Raw genomic sequence first — 18534 nt, 5'->3', positions numbered from 1 at the left:
GCTTTATCAACCTGTATTTTATCAACACTTGATATATGTGTCACACCACAAAACGCAGGACAGGGAGGAAAGTCAGGATGAACTGGGGCTTCAGGCCTAAGTTAAGCAATGGTTCTTTTTAAAAATAACCTTAAGGCCTGAGAGGATGAGACTGTGAGGGTTGAAAGAACAAAGACTTGGGAGCCAGATCCCACCACTGCTAACAGGGCGAGGGCCCGGGGGGAGTCTTGGCCACTTCCAGGTGGGTGAGCAAGGGCGGATGGGTGTGGCCGCCTGCCAGCGCCGAGGGCCCCAGGAGCCGGCGGCTGGCGCACAAGCAGTGAGCCCACGCAGGGCGCCTCTCACAGTTATCACAGGTGGACAGAAAGTAACATCTGCCCCAAGACACGCTGCAGCACCAACACTGATAAAACAGTTTTAAAAGTTTTCATCACAAAACCATAGTAAGATTTAATTTAATTTAATTTGCACAACTCAGGTCCCAAACTGGTAATTACCACTTTGTGCCTCTGCACCTGCTGTGTCTCTCTCTCCTGTTTGCAGTCAACAGATTGAAGACCCAGATCAGAGCAAACGCCACCTCCTCTCCAAAGCCCTCCTGGACCCTATCAGGCCATGTTTAACTGTCTCTTCCCATACCACCATGTACATAATTGTATATCTGACTGTCTCCCCTACCAGACCGTGAGAGGAAGGGGAGAGACTGCAATCTACTCTTGTGTGTCCTGAGCAACTAGCTCAGGGTCTGGCGCCCAAGAGCAGTCAACAAACGTTTCATGACTCCATGTGTGATGCCGTTATTCCAAAACCAACCTCTTTAAGCCTCGGCTGGAGCCCAGAGCTGGTTACTCATAGGCTGTTTAACTGACATGCTTACACTTCTTTCTCAGATGAAAATTAATTCCTGGACTCTATCCTGCAAATAAAGGTAATTGATTTTGGGCAAGAAGCAAAGTGTAACTTTGATAGCAACATAGTAACGTGTAGGTCAGGAGTATTGCTCATTGGGTACACCGTCTCATTCACTTGAATTTAATTACTGAAGAAATTAGAAACACTACTGCTATTTTTCAAAGGAGAGGGCACAGTTGTTCAAGGTTATTAATAACTGGAAACGACAAGAGAATCATACAGGAAACAGATTTCACAATGGAAGAATCCCAGGCACAGGAAAGTTATACAAGGTAAGGTAAAATGCAGATTGTAGAACACATCTCATTTCATACAGAATAACAGAGAAAACTCTTCCTAAATTTGGGTCAAAGTACTCCCGAATATCCACCAGGAACTCCACTGTGGCCCTCACGCCTGGCTGCTCTTCCACGGTCCCCTCCCATCTGGTGACCCACCAGTCGCCATCCTGCCTCGGCCAGAAGCCAATTCCCAGCCCCTCCAGGCCCAGCCTCTCAGCAGCACCTGCGCCACACACCCTGCAGCTCCGCCTGCCTCTGGGACGTCACTCTCCTGACCCTTCCACGCCGGCCACGCCTTTGCTGGGCGACCTCCTCCTCTTAGTATGCTGTAAGCATCATGTGCCCCAGTCCTCTGTCCTCCGACTCTGGCCCTTCTCTCTACTCGCTCCAGTGCCAGGGCTGCAAGTACCACCTATTTACACATACCTATGGCCCAGACCACTCCCTATCCCCCCGAAAGCCTCCTCTCTTCCCCTGAGCCCCACTTCAGTAGGACACTCCGGTTGGTCCAGCTGCTCTAGTTACAAACGCTGGGCATCCTCCAAGCTCATACTCCATAACTCGAGCCATCGGCTAATCCCACTGGCTCTGCGTTAACTGTGACCGCATCTGTCCCTTGCTCAAGGCTGCCCCCCGTCAACTTCGCACCTCGCCTCTGCTCTGTGCGAGGGGAAATCTGCCTGCTGAGTCTGTTCCATCTTGGAGCCTGAGCCCCCCGCTGCTGCTCCCTCTGCCCCAGTGCTCTTCCTGCATCGTCCTGACTGCCTCAGAAGGGCCCGCCCTGATCACCCCTCCTCCCCTGTTACCAGTTTGTCTTCATAGTACTTATGATCTCTTCCCACTGGAAGATGAGGGTCACCACTGAACCTGCAGCTCCTAGAACAGTGCCCAGCACACAGTAGGTATGCAGTAAATACGTATTCAACAAACAGACAAATATCTGAAGGTCTCTACAACACTGACTCTTTTTAAAGTTTGTCCTCCATCCCAACACCTGTTTCTCTTTGATTTACATATACGTGATCAGATTCTAACATGTGCACAATATAAAACCCTGCCAAAATAATGGAGGCATGAAAACATTTTAAATTCTCATCTCTCTCCAGGAGAGACCGCTGCACCTCAATATTGCAGGATAAATTACCCTGTTGAAGTGATGGTTATGTCACAGAGCCGTAAAATGATTAAGCAATCCAACAAGATTTTAGAGGCTATTCCCTGGCACAAGTGAAAAATTCTACCTTTTTTGAATAATCGGTCTTCATTTTTTGGGCACCCCAAATGGCAGTCAATCTAGGCAATGGAAAATTAATTGCATAAATCAAAATGGGCAAAACAAATGAAGCTTAACTCTGAAATAAAGTCAGATGAAAATTGCTATTTACCCCTATCTTGTCTCTTTATTTCTGTTAGAATAGTCATTTAACAAGCTATCCTGCGGACAAACGACATCTGGATGGAGTAGAAGGTGGGTGAGACAAGAAAACACCGCACCTGCAGCGTTATCATTGGGACCTGGCTTCTGCAGTGGCCGCACGTGGCCTCACGGTATTTACAGGCCTTGTCCACGTGGTCACGCAGGTCCTTCCTCAGCACCTTCTCTTTGCAGTCGGCACGGACACACAAAAGTTCCTCAAACTGGCAATCATTCTTCAAATGCACCTGTGAGACAAAACAATTCAAAGTTCTTAATCGGCAAAACTCTAATCTGAAATACCAAATTCTAGCCTCTATGCAATTAAATCCCAAAAAAATGTTTCTATCTGCTGCGAGATCAGCTTTTCACAGAGAATAGTGACAAATGTATCAAGAGACACTGAATTTCATGTTCCATTTAATGATTCCTCAAACTATATTGCTTTTGAAGAATTAAGTCAATTAACTTTTCTTCCTGGATAAATAAATGGTTATCTGCTAAGAACTTTGTTTTATTCCAATTCAAATATCTTTCCAGGATAAAATATGATACTAATCAAAAAAACATAAGAAGTTACGTGGAATTTCATGGTTATAAAAAGGAGAAGGTTTTAATGGGCCTTCCACAGTCAAAATTCAATTCAGATTTTTCTACTCTAAATAGGGTGGGGTGTTCAAAAACCAACTGACAGTTCTGCCTATGATGTCATTAAAAATAACATTTCACACCTAAATGGCTCTGACTGCTTTCACAGTTGGTTGTGTCTGAAAGATTAATGCAAACATGGTCTTAAGGGGCCACATCGTACTGACCAGGGACTCGTATTTCTGGATGTAAAGCCGACACCTCACATCCCCACTTACCAGCAGGTGCCCCAGTGCTAACTGCTCTACACAGCCTCTGCCTTCGTTCCTACAGTATATCTGAAGGGCCAGAATCTCTCTCTTGCAGCAATTATCCTTAAACACCTGAAATTGAAAGTTAGCTATTTTAGAGGATTAATATTTCTTAATCTCCACATGCTGCTACCTTAGACAAGGCAAAACCACTGTAAAAATACCATGGGAACATCCCTTAAGTGGGCCTCAGAAAGCATTAAGAACTATTTTAATCTAAGTAGAATGAAGGAGCCACCCCCACTAAGAGACACAATTTAAATAATAAAACCTTAACTACCGCCTTTTATTAAATAAACCAAAAGTAAGCAAGCTATACGGAACAACTGAAGATCACTTTGGAGCAGCACACATTTTGGATTAACTCTGACACACTCAGGACGAGGACACACCAGGACCAAGTTCACATCTGGATCCTGGAGATTTCAGGCACCAGCACTGCCGCGGGTGGGACCTCCCACCAAGGGACCAGGGCAGAGCCCGCTACAACTTGGTGCCTTTGTAGATCCTTGCCAGAGAAAGAGAGAAACTACTGTAAAAGATAATATTTTGCAGATGGTTTGTAAAACATTTATTTTGGTTCTTGCTCCTAAGGTTATGTCACTAGTAACTCATTTTTCACCAAGAAGAAAGCATTAGCCTGCTACGTAAGAAACTTTTTTAAAATTTTTATTTATTTATGGCTGTGTTGGGTCTTCGTTTCTGTGCAAGGGCTTTCTCTAGTTGTGGCAAGCAGGGGCCAGTCTTCATTGTGGTGCGCGGGCCTCTCGCTATCGCGGCCTCTCTTGTTGCGGAGCACAGGCTCCAGACACGCAGGCTCAGTAATTGTGGCTCACGGGCCCAGTTGCTCCGGGGCATGTGGGATCCTCCCAGACCAGGGTTCAAACCTGTGTCCCCTGCATTGGCAGGCAGACTCTCAACCACTGCGCCACCAACGAAGCCCAAGAAACTTTTAAAAATATATGTTGCAAAGACTGTAGTTAATCCAATAATGAAAATGTTTCCCTTTGAAAATGAAAACCTCCCTTTAATTTCATTTTTCCCTTGGAAAACAAATATTCTCACTCCTTCTAACAACACAAGCTACACCGTCCTCATCCTCAGGCATTTCTAAGAAACGCCCACACGCTGACACGGTAACAGGGGGAACAGGGAGCTCAATATGCCCTTCTAGACTCCACAAGAAAAGAAATAGAAACAACAGCTGTTAAGAGTTAAAAATAAACTAATTTGGAGTCAAATCTAATCCTTTGTAAACATGACTTTTTAAAAAAGGTCATAATTTTAGATATTAAAGTAAACAGAACAGGTATTTTTAACCAGTAATAAATAAGCTTCCTTTCTGTGCCATTAAGTTCCTTTCCTTTTTTTTTTTTTCTCCTTTGGCTATGCCTCACAGCTTGTGGGATCTTAGTTCCCCGACCAGGGATCGAACCTGGGTCCACGGCAGTGAAAGCACCAAGTCTTAACCAATGGACTGCCAGGGAATTCCCTAAGTTTCTTAAATCATTTACCTTTAGGGAGAAAAAACATAGAATGAAAATATCAGAATAATAAAAGTACAGAATTTTAGAGCTGGAAAAGATCTAGTATCATTACTACAACTGTCCCATTTCACAGATGGGGAAGTGGAGGCCCCACGTGGCCACTATCCTCAGTGACCCGCCGAGGGGTTGATCTCGGTCTCCCGGGGCCCAACCAACCCCACATTTTCCCACGAGGATCCATGGCTTCAGTCAGTCTCATTTATGATTCTTCAACAAATCTACTAATTCTTCTTCAGCTATCAATGCCATTGAAAAATAAGGATAGTAACTCCGAATAATGAAATGAGACACTAAAAAATCCATCTCAGCCCATTGTTTCAACCTTTTCTCCTGGTCACATTGGTTAGATACATGTTAACAGGTTAACAGGTTGCCATGTTGAGACAAGAGGTAGAACTGAGTGATTTGTTTTTCTTAAAAACAATCCCTTCCAAGCTAAGTGAAGTCTTTAGGGGCAGGTAAATGCTAAGGAAGAACAGGTGCATGGACGTTCGGCCAATTCTGTCTCTGAACCGCCCAGAGCAGGTGACACCGGATGCCCCGCCCTGGCAGCCCACGGGCACCTGTCACCAGCAACCCTCAAATCACCACACTCACCTGCGCTGCTTAACAACAAAGCCATGGGAAAACCCCAGAGTGAGAATTCACTGCACAATTAACGACCTACATTTAAAAACTGTTCGGTTCATTCATCAAAATTTCAGAACCACACATTTTTATTGATATTTTAAGTACTTCAAGAACGAGTCGTTTCAAACTAGAAGTGTGCCTGGCAGGGCCTGGCAGGGCCTGGATGGCCACAGGGATGGGTGACAAGGGCTCAGGGCCCACGGGGGGAGCTGGTGGGCGCCCAGGGCCCCTGCGTGCTCATCTGCAGGACACGTGAGCTTTTCCTGGCATTCTCAACCACGTGGGGGAGGGAAGGGCTGAACTCTCACACGTGTCTTAATGACTTCGAGACGCTGCCTGGGGGCAGGGAGAGAGCAAATCCAATGGAACCCCTCAGACTAGCACTGCTTGACGGTAGAGCGCAGGCATCTGGGATAAAGACCCGAGACGACAGTGCACATCTCTGCACTTTACTTACTCCTCACCCACCTGGGGGTCTTGGGAAGTGAACCCATTACTGACACAGGTGAGGAGACAGGCTCCGGGGTCACGCGGCTGGGGACCTGCCCAGCGGATCTGCCCCGTCCGTCCCGGTGCTTACATGACACAGTCCCCTGTCTCGACCCTGCTCCATCAGCTGTCAACTCAGAGAAACTCGGAACCAGGGCACTGGATGCAAACTACGTAGGAGGCACTACCCAGCGCAAAACAGTGACAAAACAATTTATTAAAAACCAAGAATACCTTGTCTTTGCTGATGCCTTCTCGACACGCAGTGCATTTCGGGCTGGAGGAGCTGAGGGGAAACACACAGTAAATGTGTTAGAGTGAAAGCCACCTTCTCATCTGAACCCTCTGGATACGGTGAACCGTTCACTTTAGGGTCATGTCTGCCGTGCGAAGCTCAGAGCAACCACCAGAGCTTCAGGATGCCCTGGTGAATCTGGTTTAAATACGGTTTAAATAGGAGAAAAGGGTTAAAATTCTTTTCTTAATAGTAATTTTTCATAAGGAAGTTTTTAAGCAGAACAGCTTAGATCAGTCCCTCTTGGAAAGTCCCTTTCAATTAAAGGTGAGATTTTATTTCAGAAACCAAAAGCAGCTCTCTGTGAAGGGCTCTTCAGCGTGAGTGTCCACAGCCATCGGGAAAGCCTCTGAACGGTTCTGCCTTATAAGCACAGTCAGGGCTTTCTCCACAGGCTATTTCCTTCACAGTGTATTGAAAGGAAGATGCAATTCCGTGGACTTGAACAGTGTGGGGATTTAAAGCTGACCCTGTCTAAAGAAACCACTGGTCTCCTACATTATTCTTGTCCCCAAACTCAGGACACCAGCCACTGCTCCCACACTGCCCTGTTTTGGACTTGATTCTCACCCCATCCCGGGCCTGGAAACCACCTCCTAGAGATTAAAAATAAAAACTAATTTTGAGCGCTCCCTACTGCCAGGGCCCCTGCCCTAGACAGCCTAAAGGCGCCAGGAGTCCAGGCCAGGGAGCGGCAGCAGAGGCTTCAGGAGCAGGGGGCAGGTGGGCACGCGTGCACTGGGGCCCTGCGGAGGGGCAGGAGGGCCAAGGGTCGGTGCGGGAGGAAATCAACGCGTTTTAAAATAAAAGCTCACTCATTCAGCCTACGTTAATATGGAGCTTGTGCCAAACTGTTTTAATCATGGGGATCTTTTCACACCCTTAGACCCCGGGGCTGAGTGGCATCTGGGCGGGATCCCCTGACACCTGCAGAACACAGAACAGGAGGAGCTCAAGAAGCAAAGAAGGGCCGAAACCAGCAGAGCAACAGCCCCCGGCCGCTTCCGCGGCGCCAGAGTGCAGGGAAATCAGGTGCTCTGAGCCTGCTCTGCCATCACTAAGCTCCAACCAAGAGTTATTTTACCCACAAGCTGGCGAAGCTGAGTTCACTGTTGGGGACGAGTGGATAAGAGCACGGCGGGAAGTACCCAAAGGAGGGTGCCGGGAGGGAGGCTGCGCTCAGCGGTGGGTCTAGAGGAGCAGCGGGCAGCCTTGCCGGCCCTTGTCCGCTGCTGGGGACCCAGGCTGAGCACAGTGCCTGGCACCCCACTCAGGAAATAACTGTGGGATGAACGAAGGTGCTCTCTCAGCCAACGTTAGCTCTGCTGTAAAACTCCAGCCTCTCTGACACCCGTGATTCTAAATGGCATCAATGCCCAGCTGACACCCGTGAGGGCTGCTGCGGATTCCCTGACGCTCACTGGATTCTCCTCAGCTTCGGCCTGGCCCACCCCTCCCATCACCCTGTCCCCCAGTCCCAGCCTCCAGGCGCTTGCCCCAAAGGGCCCCACCGTCATTTGCAGATGGGACGTCTCCTCCCCATACTTGGCCACGCAGATGGAGACCGGGCACCGGGTCCGAGACCTCGCTGGAGAAGCTGGGCAGGGGCCCCCTGAGTCTGCGGGCCGGGCCCCGGTCCCCTGCGTTGGGGCACCCACCTGAGCAGGGAGCCCATGCAGGTCTCGCAGAAGCGGTGTCCGCACTCGGTCTGCTTGGGGTTGCAGAGCACCAGGCGGCACTTCTCGCACTTGTACTTGTCCTCCACGGCCTTCACGAAGCGCTCCTTGTAGCCCCCCTGCTCGGGGACCAGGACGGCAGGCCCGGCGCCACGGTCAGGGTGCAGCTTCAGTGGGGGGTTGGCTGGCAGGGTGCCGGCTGCGTCCAGCTTTTTACTCGGCTCCATCCTGCGGGGGGCGGGGGGGGGGGGGGGCGTCCATCAGAGACACACGCCGGGAGGCACAGGGTGCTGACGGGAGGCCCGGGAGAGCCAGTACGTGAGCTCTCCTTCAGCCTCGAGGACACACGGGTGCCCTTCCAGCCTCCAGCACCTGACGGAGCAGGACGCCGCCATCAGACACACCTCCCACCCAAGGACCTGCTACAAGGTGCAAACTGCATTATCAAGGCTCTTTAACTTAAAATACAGATGATACTCTGCCGTAACTTTAAATTCTATGCATCATTCTGATGTCCTGGCTGGAGCCGCAGCTGCTGTCAGCTGATTTCATTTCCTTGTGAGCCTCGCTGCGCTGCCAGGTGATGCGACCCAACCCAGGGCAGTGTCACCGCGGAGCCCAAGGCCGGACCCGCTCCTCTCACCAGCGATGGCGCCTCCCTCGGGGTCCTTCGCACTCTGCCCGCCCAAGGGCCCCTGCACTGAGCCCATGCCCTGCAGTCTTGGGAGGTGCTTCCTGGGTTTGTGGGGACCCCGTGCCCGGCGTGGGCCGGTGGAGGGGACGCCGGGCTGGGTCTCTGCGCCCTCTGCTTTCTGGGAGCGCACAGGTGGCTGGTCCCCACCTGCGAGTCCCCATCGCCAGGCAAAGTAGGGGGTGCCTGGAGACCAGCCACAAAGGCCCCAGGCCCAGCAGCGCACCTGGTGGCCCTGCAGAGAAGGTTCTTTCACAGCTCACCAGGCCTCTCAAGACTGCGCTGTGCTTCTGCTCAATTCATCTATTTCTGCTGCTGACAAAAATAAGGGCCAAATTCTTTCTCCTCACAAGGTTGTGGGCATCCGCCCGCGTCCCCACCCTGCTCTCCTCAGCCTGAGGCTCCTCGCCAGCCGGGCCCGGCCGGGCCGCAGACTCGGGTTCTGCGGGAACCAGGGCGCACCCCACCCTAGACCCCAGGGTGCCCAGGCGGGCTGCGGGCAGAGCCCAGCTCCCCCAGCCTCATTCCTCACGCCGCCTCTTCCTGCCTCTCCATGGGGCTGAGGGAACGAACGTTTCGTAGCTGGGATGTGTAGGAACCACACAGGCAGCAGTACATGTGACACGTAAATGACCTGGTGTTCCAGCCACACTTGGGTTCCTTTTAACAAAATAGCACATTATCGTGCAAAGTGTGGGAGCCTCCTATGAAATCTATTTGTGAAACCAAAACAAAGAAGATTTCAAAATGACCCCAAAAGGCCAGCAACCCTTTGCTCACCAACTTGTTGATTAGAATCCTGTTCATCAAGATGCTAAGTAGGAAGGTGCCCGTCAGGGAAAAGGGTCAACCAGGAGCCGACCTGCTGCCACTGGCCGCCCCCCTGCCCTTCTGCAGAGGCTGACCCTGGCTCCACAGCTCCCCGCCGGGAACGCCCCTCCCACCTCCTCAGGGAGGCCCACCCTGGTCAGCCCCCACACCCCACCCCTTGGTCCGTCCTCCTAAGACTGCTCGTTTACGGTTTAGTCACTGCCTGTCTCCCTGTGGCAGGACGCAAGCTCCCCAGCAACGCGGGTTTGGATCTGTTCTGCTGACTGACAAACACCAGGCACCTGGAATCGCTAGTGTCTGATGGGTAGAAGGTTCTCATCTTATCTCAACTCAAAAATACACATTTGTTGAGTTAACAGATAGAGGGAAAGGTGAGGTCTGAGCCACTCATACCAAACTGCTTCTGTGAAACCAGAAAAAAAAAAAAAAAACAGGAAAAGAAAACTCTTCAGATTTCACGGCTGATCTCATAGCTCCATACCTTGCTTAGATTATAAGCTACTTGCAACTTTGGTTTAGTACTTTATCCTACAGTGCGTAAAGAAGCCGTGTGTTCAATAAAGTTTTTAGTGAGAAATGTTTGATTCGTTGGAGGTGAATTCCTAGTTCAAATATGAGAGACAATTACCTCAAGATCAAGTTAATGACAAATAATAAATGTTCCTTTACCTGTAACATGTCACACTCTGTATAGACAAATGAAGAATATAGTTTTAGATCCTTGGTTTTATAGGCTGCTTAAGATAAGCGAACGGATGCAAGCATCCCAAGAACATAAGGAGAACGTCACAGCAGCCTGTTCTGAACGGCAGAGCACAGCCTGCGGCCAGCAGGTGTGCCAGGACTCACCTGGAATGTGAGGCGCTGACGTGGGTAGCTCTGCAGCGGGCCCCAGGGGCCTCTCACAGTCCTGCTCAGGGTCCCGCATCCTGGCCCACGCACGGCCCACTCCTGAGCTAAGCTGCTGGCTGGAGAACGAGCCTTTGGGGAAGGAGGGAAAGAGGCCCTACAGTGCTCAGACAGCACGAACAAGAAAAATACCAGACCTCCTTTACCTAATATTCACAAGTAAGGACGGAGAAAACTATCTAAACGTGAAATGTCCAGAACAGGCAAATCCACAGAGACACAAGTAGATGCACGGTTGCCAGGGGCTGGGGGAGTCGGTGCATCTACGAATGGGAACAGGGCTTCTCGGGGTGATCAAAGTGTTCCGGAATTGGATACTGGGGACGACGGCACCTTCTGTGAATATACTAGAAACCACTGAACTGGACACTTTAAAGGGGTGAATGTTATGGTATGTGAATTATATTTCAATTTAAAATCTAACCAAGAATATTACCAAGTAACTGTTTAAGATGGTTGGTTCCACTTGGGTTTGGTTAATTCGTGACATTTATACATAGTGTCGTACACTTTAAAATGGAAGACTAAAACCAAAAGTGGAGGGCTTCCCTGGTGGCGCGGTGGTTGGGAGTCCGCCTGCCGATGCAGGGGACACAGGTTCATGCCCCGGTCCGGGAAGATCCCACATGCCGCAGAGCGGCTGGGCCCGTGAGCCATGGCCGCTGAGCCTGCGCGTCCGGAGCCTGTGCTCCGCAGCGGGAGAGGCCACAGCAGTGAGAGGCCCGCGTACCGAGAAAAAAAAAAAAAAAAAAAAACCAGAAGTGGATATGCCTGATGTTGTGGGCAGTGCCTGACACATGAGGGGACAGTAAGATTTCTTTGTAACAACAGCACCCGCTCACAGAGAAAACAACAACTAGACACGGGGGTAACGTGTAAAGAGTAAGTACCAGATTCCGGGACTGCAACCACCCAGAGGCAGACGCTCCCCTGGGTGCTCAGTGCGACTGTGCAGGTGTCCAAAAACAGCGAATGCACACAGAGGAGAACGTGTCTCTCACCAGCTGTGCTGTACACGCAAACTAACCTACAGCTCTTCCCTCGGCACCTACAGTGTATCCTGGGCACTTTTCCACATCAGCAGGTAAAGATGCACCTCGTTACCGTGAAGGGCTGCACAGCACTCCACTGCGTGGTTTACCAGCTCTACTCATGGCGAGCTAGGCTGGGTTTGCTTTATATTATAAACAAACTGCAGTGAGCACTCCTGAATGCATCTTTGTACGTCTAGGCAAGCACACAGCAACCCAGCTGCTGGGTCAAAGATGATGTGCGTTTTAAAATACATAATCACTGCTCGGGATTTCCCTGGTGGTGCAGTGGTTAAGAATCCGCCTGCAGAATCCGCCTGCAGGGAACACGGGTTTGAGTCCTGGTCCGGGAAGATCCCGCATGCCACAGAGCAACAAAGTCCGTGCGCCACAACTACTGAGCCTGTGCTCTAGAGCCTGCGAACCACAACTACTGAGCCTGCATGCTGCAACTACTGAAGCCCGCGTGCCTAGAGCCCGTGCTCTGCAACGAGAGAAGCCACCGCAATGAGAAGCCTGTTCGCCGCAACTAGAGAAAGCCCGTGCACAGCAACAAAGACCCAACGCAGCCAAAAATAAATTAATAAAAGAGTGTGTGTATATATATATATATATATATATATATATATATAATCACTACCAAACATCTTTCTAAAAAGGTTGTCCATTGTATACTTCCTCCAATGGCTAGTAAACTAATAAACATTATTTTCGAGGACAGTAGCTCCTTTCACTCAAGCACTGATGCTCCAACTTTGTTTCGGCCACAGCCGGTTTTCTGGAGGGCGCTGCTGGCCTTGCTGGTGAGCACGTCTCAGGTTCTTCTGCAGAGCTGTCGGCAGGCACCGCCACGCCACGCTGGAGGGCACAGCCGCCGGCCTCCTCCACGAGTGGGAGAGCCCTTCCTCAGGTGAGCAACTCTGCAGAGGTTTGCAAAAGCAACCACATTCTATTTCAACAGATAGCCGGGCACCTACAACGTACACAGCTCTGTGCCTTGCGTGCAGGGCACGGGGATGAAGGAGACTGTCCCACCCTTAGGGGCCTCTGCGGGAGTCGTGAGGAAGGTGAGCACTCCAGGGTTAAAAGGTACGAGCGGCAGCAGACGCCGAGAAACGCCACCTGAGAGGTTACAAAGGGCTGTGGACCTTCAAAACAGGAGGCTAGCACCTCTGTTTGGGGGAGATGGGGGGTTTCCTGAGTGGGATTTGTGGTATGATTCCAATTCTAGCAGAGGAGGAGAGAAGGAGGGCAGGCAGACACAGCACCGTTAGCTGGTTGTGGAGGGGAACCGGGAACGGGGGGCTCTGGGGAAGGAGCCGGACAGGCAGGGCATCCGGCCCCGAGGGGTCTGGGTGGGAAGGACGGCCTGGTGCCCCTTCCCTGAGGCAGGTCCTTGGGCACAGCTTTTGTCCTCTGGGCCTCACTTTTTCTGTCCCCGTGAAAAAGTGAAAAAGAATTACTACCCCTAATTCTCATGGCATTACCAGGCGTCACTGATATATTATACAGAGGATCCCTCTACAAACTCTGCAGCACTATACAGAGAAGATACACTCTCCACCAGCTGGGGCCAGGAAGTCTGATGGGATCGCACTGTTTCCTCATCTCAGACAGCTCAAAGCCTCTTTGAAAAGCCCCTTCTCAGCAATTAGGCAAGAAAAAAAGAAATAAATGGCATCCAGATTGGAAAGGAAGAAGTAAAACTATTTCTGTTTTCAGATGACATAATCTTGTGTATAGAACATACTGAGGAATCAACTAAAAACAAGCCGAACTAATACACTTGTTCAGCAAGGTTGCAGAATACAGGGTCAATATATAAAAACCAGCTGTACCGCTAGACACTAGCAATGAACAATCCAAAAATAAAATTAAGAAAATCCATTTAAAAGAGCACCAAAAAGAATAAAATATCTAGGAATAAACGTGACCAAAGAAGAGCACGATGTGTACTCTGGAAATCATAAAACGTGTTGAAGACATTAAAGATGTAAATAACGGAAAGATACCCCATGTTTACGGACTGGAAGACTTAACATACTACTCACACTGATCTACAGATTCATCTCAACCCCTATCAAAATCCTAGCTGGTTTTTCTTTTCTTGCAGAAATTAATAAGCTAAACCTAAAATTCATATGGAAGTACAAGAGACCCAGAACAGAAAAAACAGTCTTGAAAAAGAAGAACAAATTTGGAGGACTCACACTTCCTTATTTCAAAACTTACTACAAATTAATCAGGATACTATGGTACTGGAAGTTAAGGACAGATATATGGCCAATGAAACAGAACCGAGAGTCTAGAGAGAAACGCTTACACTTATGGTCAACTGATTTCTGAGCAGGGTGCCGAGGCCATCGACGGGGAAGGAACAGGATGCACTCAGGGTCGGCGATCTCACTACTGTCACAGAACAAAGGAGGCTCCACTCCTAGCTGTCCTCTCACAGCTCTTTCAGTCTGTGCTGGTGGCCACCGCCCATCGGCTGCGGAGACACCTCCCTCCTCCCTCCCAGGTGGTCAACTCAGCCGAACTCGGGGACAGAAAGTACCGCTTCATGGAGAACAGGTTGGGGAGATCTAAGACCTCCCTGGCTGATATCCTTCCCTGCCTTTCAAAAAATGTACTATGTGATATTTGACACATAAAAGAGATTATGTGCAATATACATGCAAGGTAAGAATACAACAACAGAACCCCAGAACCCACTGCCCATTTAATAGTCACCGTCTACCGGTGTGCTCCTCCCTCAGCTATCCTCCTGCCTCTCTCCAAAAGTAAATATCAGCCTGAACTTCGTATTTATAATTTTCTTACTAGCATATATTTTTCTTCTTAAACAATATACTTTTGCCCGTTTTTAACCTCATAAAAATGATATACCATATGTAGTCCTCTGCCATCAGTATTACATCTACCCATGTTTGCTGTGTATAGTAGACATACTTCATTCATTTTCACTGCAGTATAATATTCCACGATGTACTTATCTATTTTCTTACCACACTGCTTCCGGTTTTTGCTATTATGGACGGTGTGTTCTGAGGCTCTCATCTCATCTAAGTTTCTCTAGACCAGGGGATTGGGGTTCAGCAACTATAACCTATGGGTCAAAGATAGTCAATAGACTATTTTTGTTAGGCCCTTGAGCTTAAAATGCTTTTTAGATTTTTAAAGAGTCGAACAAACAAATGAAACAAAGGCAGCTGTGTGACAAGACTGTACGCTGCCCACAAAGCCTAGAACGTTTACCACCTTGCCCTTTACAGAAGGAATCTGCCAGTCTCTGCCCCGAACTCTACGTCTAGAGTGCAGAGGAACGGCTGGTTAGCAAGGTGCAGGCACGGCCAATTTACAAGCTTCTCTTAACCCACACCCTCCCTCACCAACACTGGGTATCATCAGACATCTTAATTTCTGCCAACCTAGCAGGTACGATGGTCCCTTTTCTTCCTTACTCTGATTAACTAAATAGGTTTAGCATCTTTTTGTACACTCATGGGCCACTTGTGATTTCCCTTCTGTTGAAATGCCTGATTGCGTCTCTTTTGCACTATTTAATTGGGTTATCGGTCTTTTAAAATATTGATTTGTAGGTGTTATTCATATGTTCTGACTGCTAATCTTTTGTTAGTTATATGTTTTTCCCCTAGGTTGTGTCTTGACTTCATTTATGTATTTTAATGAAGAGAAATTCTTGATTTTAATGTAGTCAAAGGTATCCTTTTAAAGGATAATCTTTATCTGTATCTCGGCCTTTTAAAAATATTCAGATTAGCTCATGGATGAGGTGATGCTGATGAAAAGGGGACGACCTAGTATATAGGAAACCAAAATAGAAAACAGCTCTGATTCCACCACAGAATTATTTTCAAAAGAAGGATATTCTGCTCAAATAAAAGTAGCAAATGTGCCACCAACTATGTCAAACAGACTCATATCGCTCGAGGAAAATATTCTTCCTAAACAAAAGATTATTCAAGACAGAGATGGACCCCGAGCAGGGCCCAGTGGGCAGGCCTGGGCCCACGCCCTTCTGTATCAGTGAGACGCTGATGTGGGCCTTAGCTGGACCGAGGCAAGCAGGGGCTTGACTCCTTGGTAGGTGCCAGGACTGGTGGACGAATGAACACTCTCAGGTTTACCGACAATCCCAGACTCTGCCAGCGATCAAGGTCACTACAAGAAGTCAGTTCTGATTTGAAGTGTAAGAATCACCTAATCACCTCCTAAAACAACTATGGCGACAGGAACGATGTCTTAAAATAAGACAATTACCCACCTATTGTGTCCTGAGGAAAAGGGAGTTCTGGATTTAGGAAAACCACCTTTGGAGGCGAATTTTTCACAATCAGCTCAGAGGCAACAACAGTGAGCACTGCGATAGTCGGATGATGATGGGTGTATCACCTTAAGACCACATACAAAGTCATGCAGAAGGACGACCACTGAGCTGAACCTGCTTCAGATGTCCTCCCATCTGTGCAACAGGGAGGGTGAAAACCTCAAGATCAGCAAAGGAAACAAAATTTCTATCTGCAGGACCAAAGTTTTCAACATCAACCAGGGAGGACACAATTTTTACTAGAATGCCCTCCAACCAACAGGCACACAAACATTAATAATAATTTATTTTATCTTTCATACTGTTTACCTTTGTAAGCCATCGTAATTCCTTTTAGAAATCAGGTGGGGTGTACATAAATTAGGCAAACTCAAAATTGGTCACAACGTTAAGAACAGACTAGTGGACTTCCCTGGTGGCGCAGTGGTTAAGAATCCGCCTGCCAATGCAGGGGACATGGGTTCAAGCCCTAGTCTGGGAAGATCCCACATGCTGTGGAGCAACTAAGCCCGCGAGCCACAGCTACTGAGCCCACGTGCCACAACTACTGAAGCCTGTGCGCCTAGAGCCCGTGCTCCATAACAAGGGAAGCCACCGCAATGAGAAGCCAGTGCACTGCAATAAAGAGTAGCCCCTGCTCGCCACAACTAGAGAAAGCCCGCGTGCAGCAATGAAGACCCAATACAGCCAAAAAATAAATTAAAAAAAAAAGAACAGACTAGTGAGTGATGTCAGTGAAAAGGGCTCAGTAAGGAATTCCAAAAGTCCATCCTTCAATAAAAGCAAGAAAAAAGCTGGCAAACTCTGTCAGAAACAACTTTTGTGGAACTCTAAAGACTAACCAAAAGCTTGCAACATTCAGAGGAACACTTAATCAAGCGAAGTCTTGGCAAGAACAAGTGAGCTCTGTGGCATTTTACCTTACTCTGGTCCCATCCTCCAAGAGGTAGTGGCCTGGAAGATAGAAGTCTGCAATCCCAGTACAGGTACTTGGTGGGGGGCTGGGGGTGGGTGGGTGGAGCAGAACAGATCTCATTTGCAAAGGATTTCAGTAGTAGGTTATGACCTATCTGGTGGCTCCCAAGAAGACCAGCTCAAATGGCTTGCCTTTACTTCACCAAACTCAGGACTCTCCCAGCGCTGAGGCAGCTACTGGTAGGGGGCAGGGGGTGTATACTGAAAACCTCTACAGACAAATGTATTAGTTGCTGATGCCTGGGGCAACCAGTCACAGCTGAGGCAAATGATAGAGAAACCAACAGGCTGACAGGAAATGCTGGGAAATAAGGGCTTTGAGAAGCACCAGCACGTTCCTGGGGTTCTAGAAGGCCAAGCACATGCCCAGGGCTGTGTGCACACTCAGGGAAGGCCTGAGAAGACTCTAAGGTCTCACCCCTGGCTGACCTTCAGGTTCCGCACAAGCAGGAAGTGAATGCTAAGGCAAAGCTGTCCACTGCCTGGCCGAGCGCTGAAAACATACCCCAATACTCATACAGTCCCTGTCTGAAGAGACTCAGAGATAATTCTGGTTCCAGGCACTTAAGGAAATCTCTGTCTGATTACTAGCTGACTACTATACTATTACAAAATTAGCTCAAAGAAGTTATTATGCAAACAATAACAAGCAGCAACAAATACTGGGGAGAATCTAATTTCCAGATTTGCCATATTATACTATTCAACATGTCCATTTTCAACAAGAAAACTACAAGTCAGGCAAAGAAATAAGGAAGTGTGGCCCAGGAAAAAAAGCAAGTAACAGAAACTGTCTAGGAGGAAACCCAGACATTAGACTTACAAAGACTTTGAATCATTGATTTTATGTGAGTTCAAAGAGATAAAGGAAACTTTGTCCAAAGAAGTAAAAGAAACCATCAGGGACTTCCCTGGTGGCGCAATGGATAAGACTCTGCACTCCCAATGCAGGGGGCCCAGGTCTGACCCCACATGCATGCTGTAACTAAGAGTCTGCATGCCACAACTAAGGAGCCCACAAGCTGCAACGAAGGAGCCCACGTGCTGCAACTAAGGAGCTGGTGAGCTGCAACTAACGGGCTCACCTGCCACTATGAAGACCTGGCACAACCAAATAAATAAATAAATATTTTTTTAGAAATTAAAAAAAAAAAGAAACCCATCAGAACAATGTCTCATGAAATAGAAAATATCAATAAAGAGAAAATTTTAAAAGGAACCAAATGGAGATTCTAGAGTTGAAAAGCACAATAAAAGAAATGAAAAATTCAATAAAGGGGCTCAACAGGAGAACCAAGCAGGCAGAAGAAAGAATTAGAGAACCTGAAGCAGGTCAATTGAGATTTGAAGATAAGACAGTTGAGTTTATCCAGTCTAAGTAACAGAAGGAAAAAATAATAAAGAAAAATGAGGGCTTCCCTGCTGGCTCAGTGGTTGAGAGTCCACCTGCCGATGCAGGGGACACAGGTTCGTGCCCCGGTCCGGGAAGATCCCACATGCCACGGAGCGGCTGGGCCCGTGAGCCATGGCCGCTGAGCCTGCGCATCCGGAGCCTGCGCTCCGCAACGGGAGAGGCCACAGCATTGAGAGGCCCGCGTACCGC

General features: G+C 48.5%; 1 protein-coding gene across 12 annotated transcripts in view; it reads right to left on the bottom strand.

Moving 5' to 3' along the window:
- The window catches only part of TRAF3 (TNF receptor associated factor 3), a 116598-nt gene that overhangs the window by 25654 nt on the left and 72410 nt on the right, over window positions 1–18534 (bottom strand). For 7 of the 12 annotated variants that reach the window (XM_027120638.1, XM_027120640.1, XM_027120639.1 and 4 more), the window contains 4 exons: window positions 8126–8371; window positions 6407–6458; window positions 3474–3578; window positions 2688–2855 (listed from right to left, as the gene is read on the bottom strand). In XM_027120638.1, coding sequence (XP_026976439.1) covers window positions 2688–2855; window positions 3474–3578; window positions 6407–6458; window positions 8126–8370 — 570 coding nt within the window. In that variant the 5' untranslated portion in view covers window position 8371. Of the gene's footprint in view, window positions 1–2687; window positions 2856–3473; window positions 3579–6406; window positions 6459–8125; window positions 8372–10514; window positions 10647–18534 lie in introns of all 12 variants that reach the window. The other 5 variants (XM_027120637.1, XM_027120642.1, XM_027120643.1 and 2 more) reach the window with 5 other exon arrangements.

Source organism: Aethalodelphis obliquidens, unplaced genomic scaffold, assembly GCF_003676395.1.
Source record: "Aethalodelphis obliquidens isolate GAN/ISIS:26980383/991018 unplaced genomic scaffold, ASM367639v1 scaffold21, whole genome shotgun sequence".
NCBI classification, from domain to species: domain Eukaryota; kingdom Metazoa; phylum Chordata; class Mammalia; order Artiodactyla; family Delphinidae; genus Aethalodelphis; species Aethalodelphis obliquidens.
This window is presented reverse-complemented; position numbering and strand designations above follow the sequence as displayed.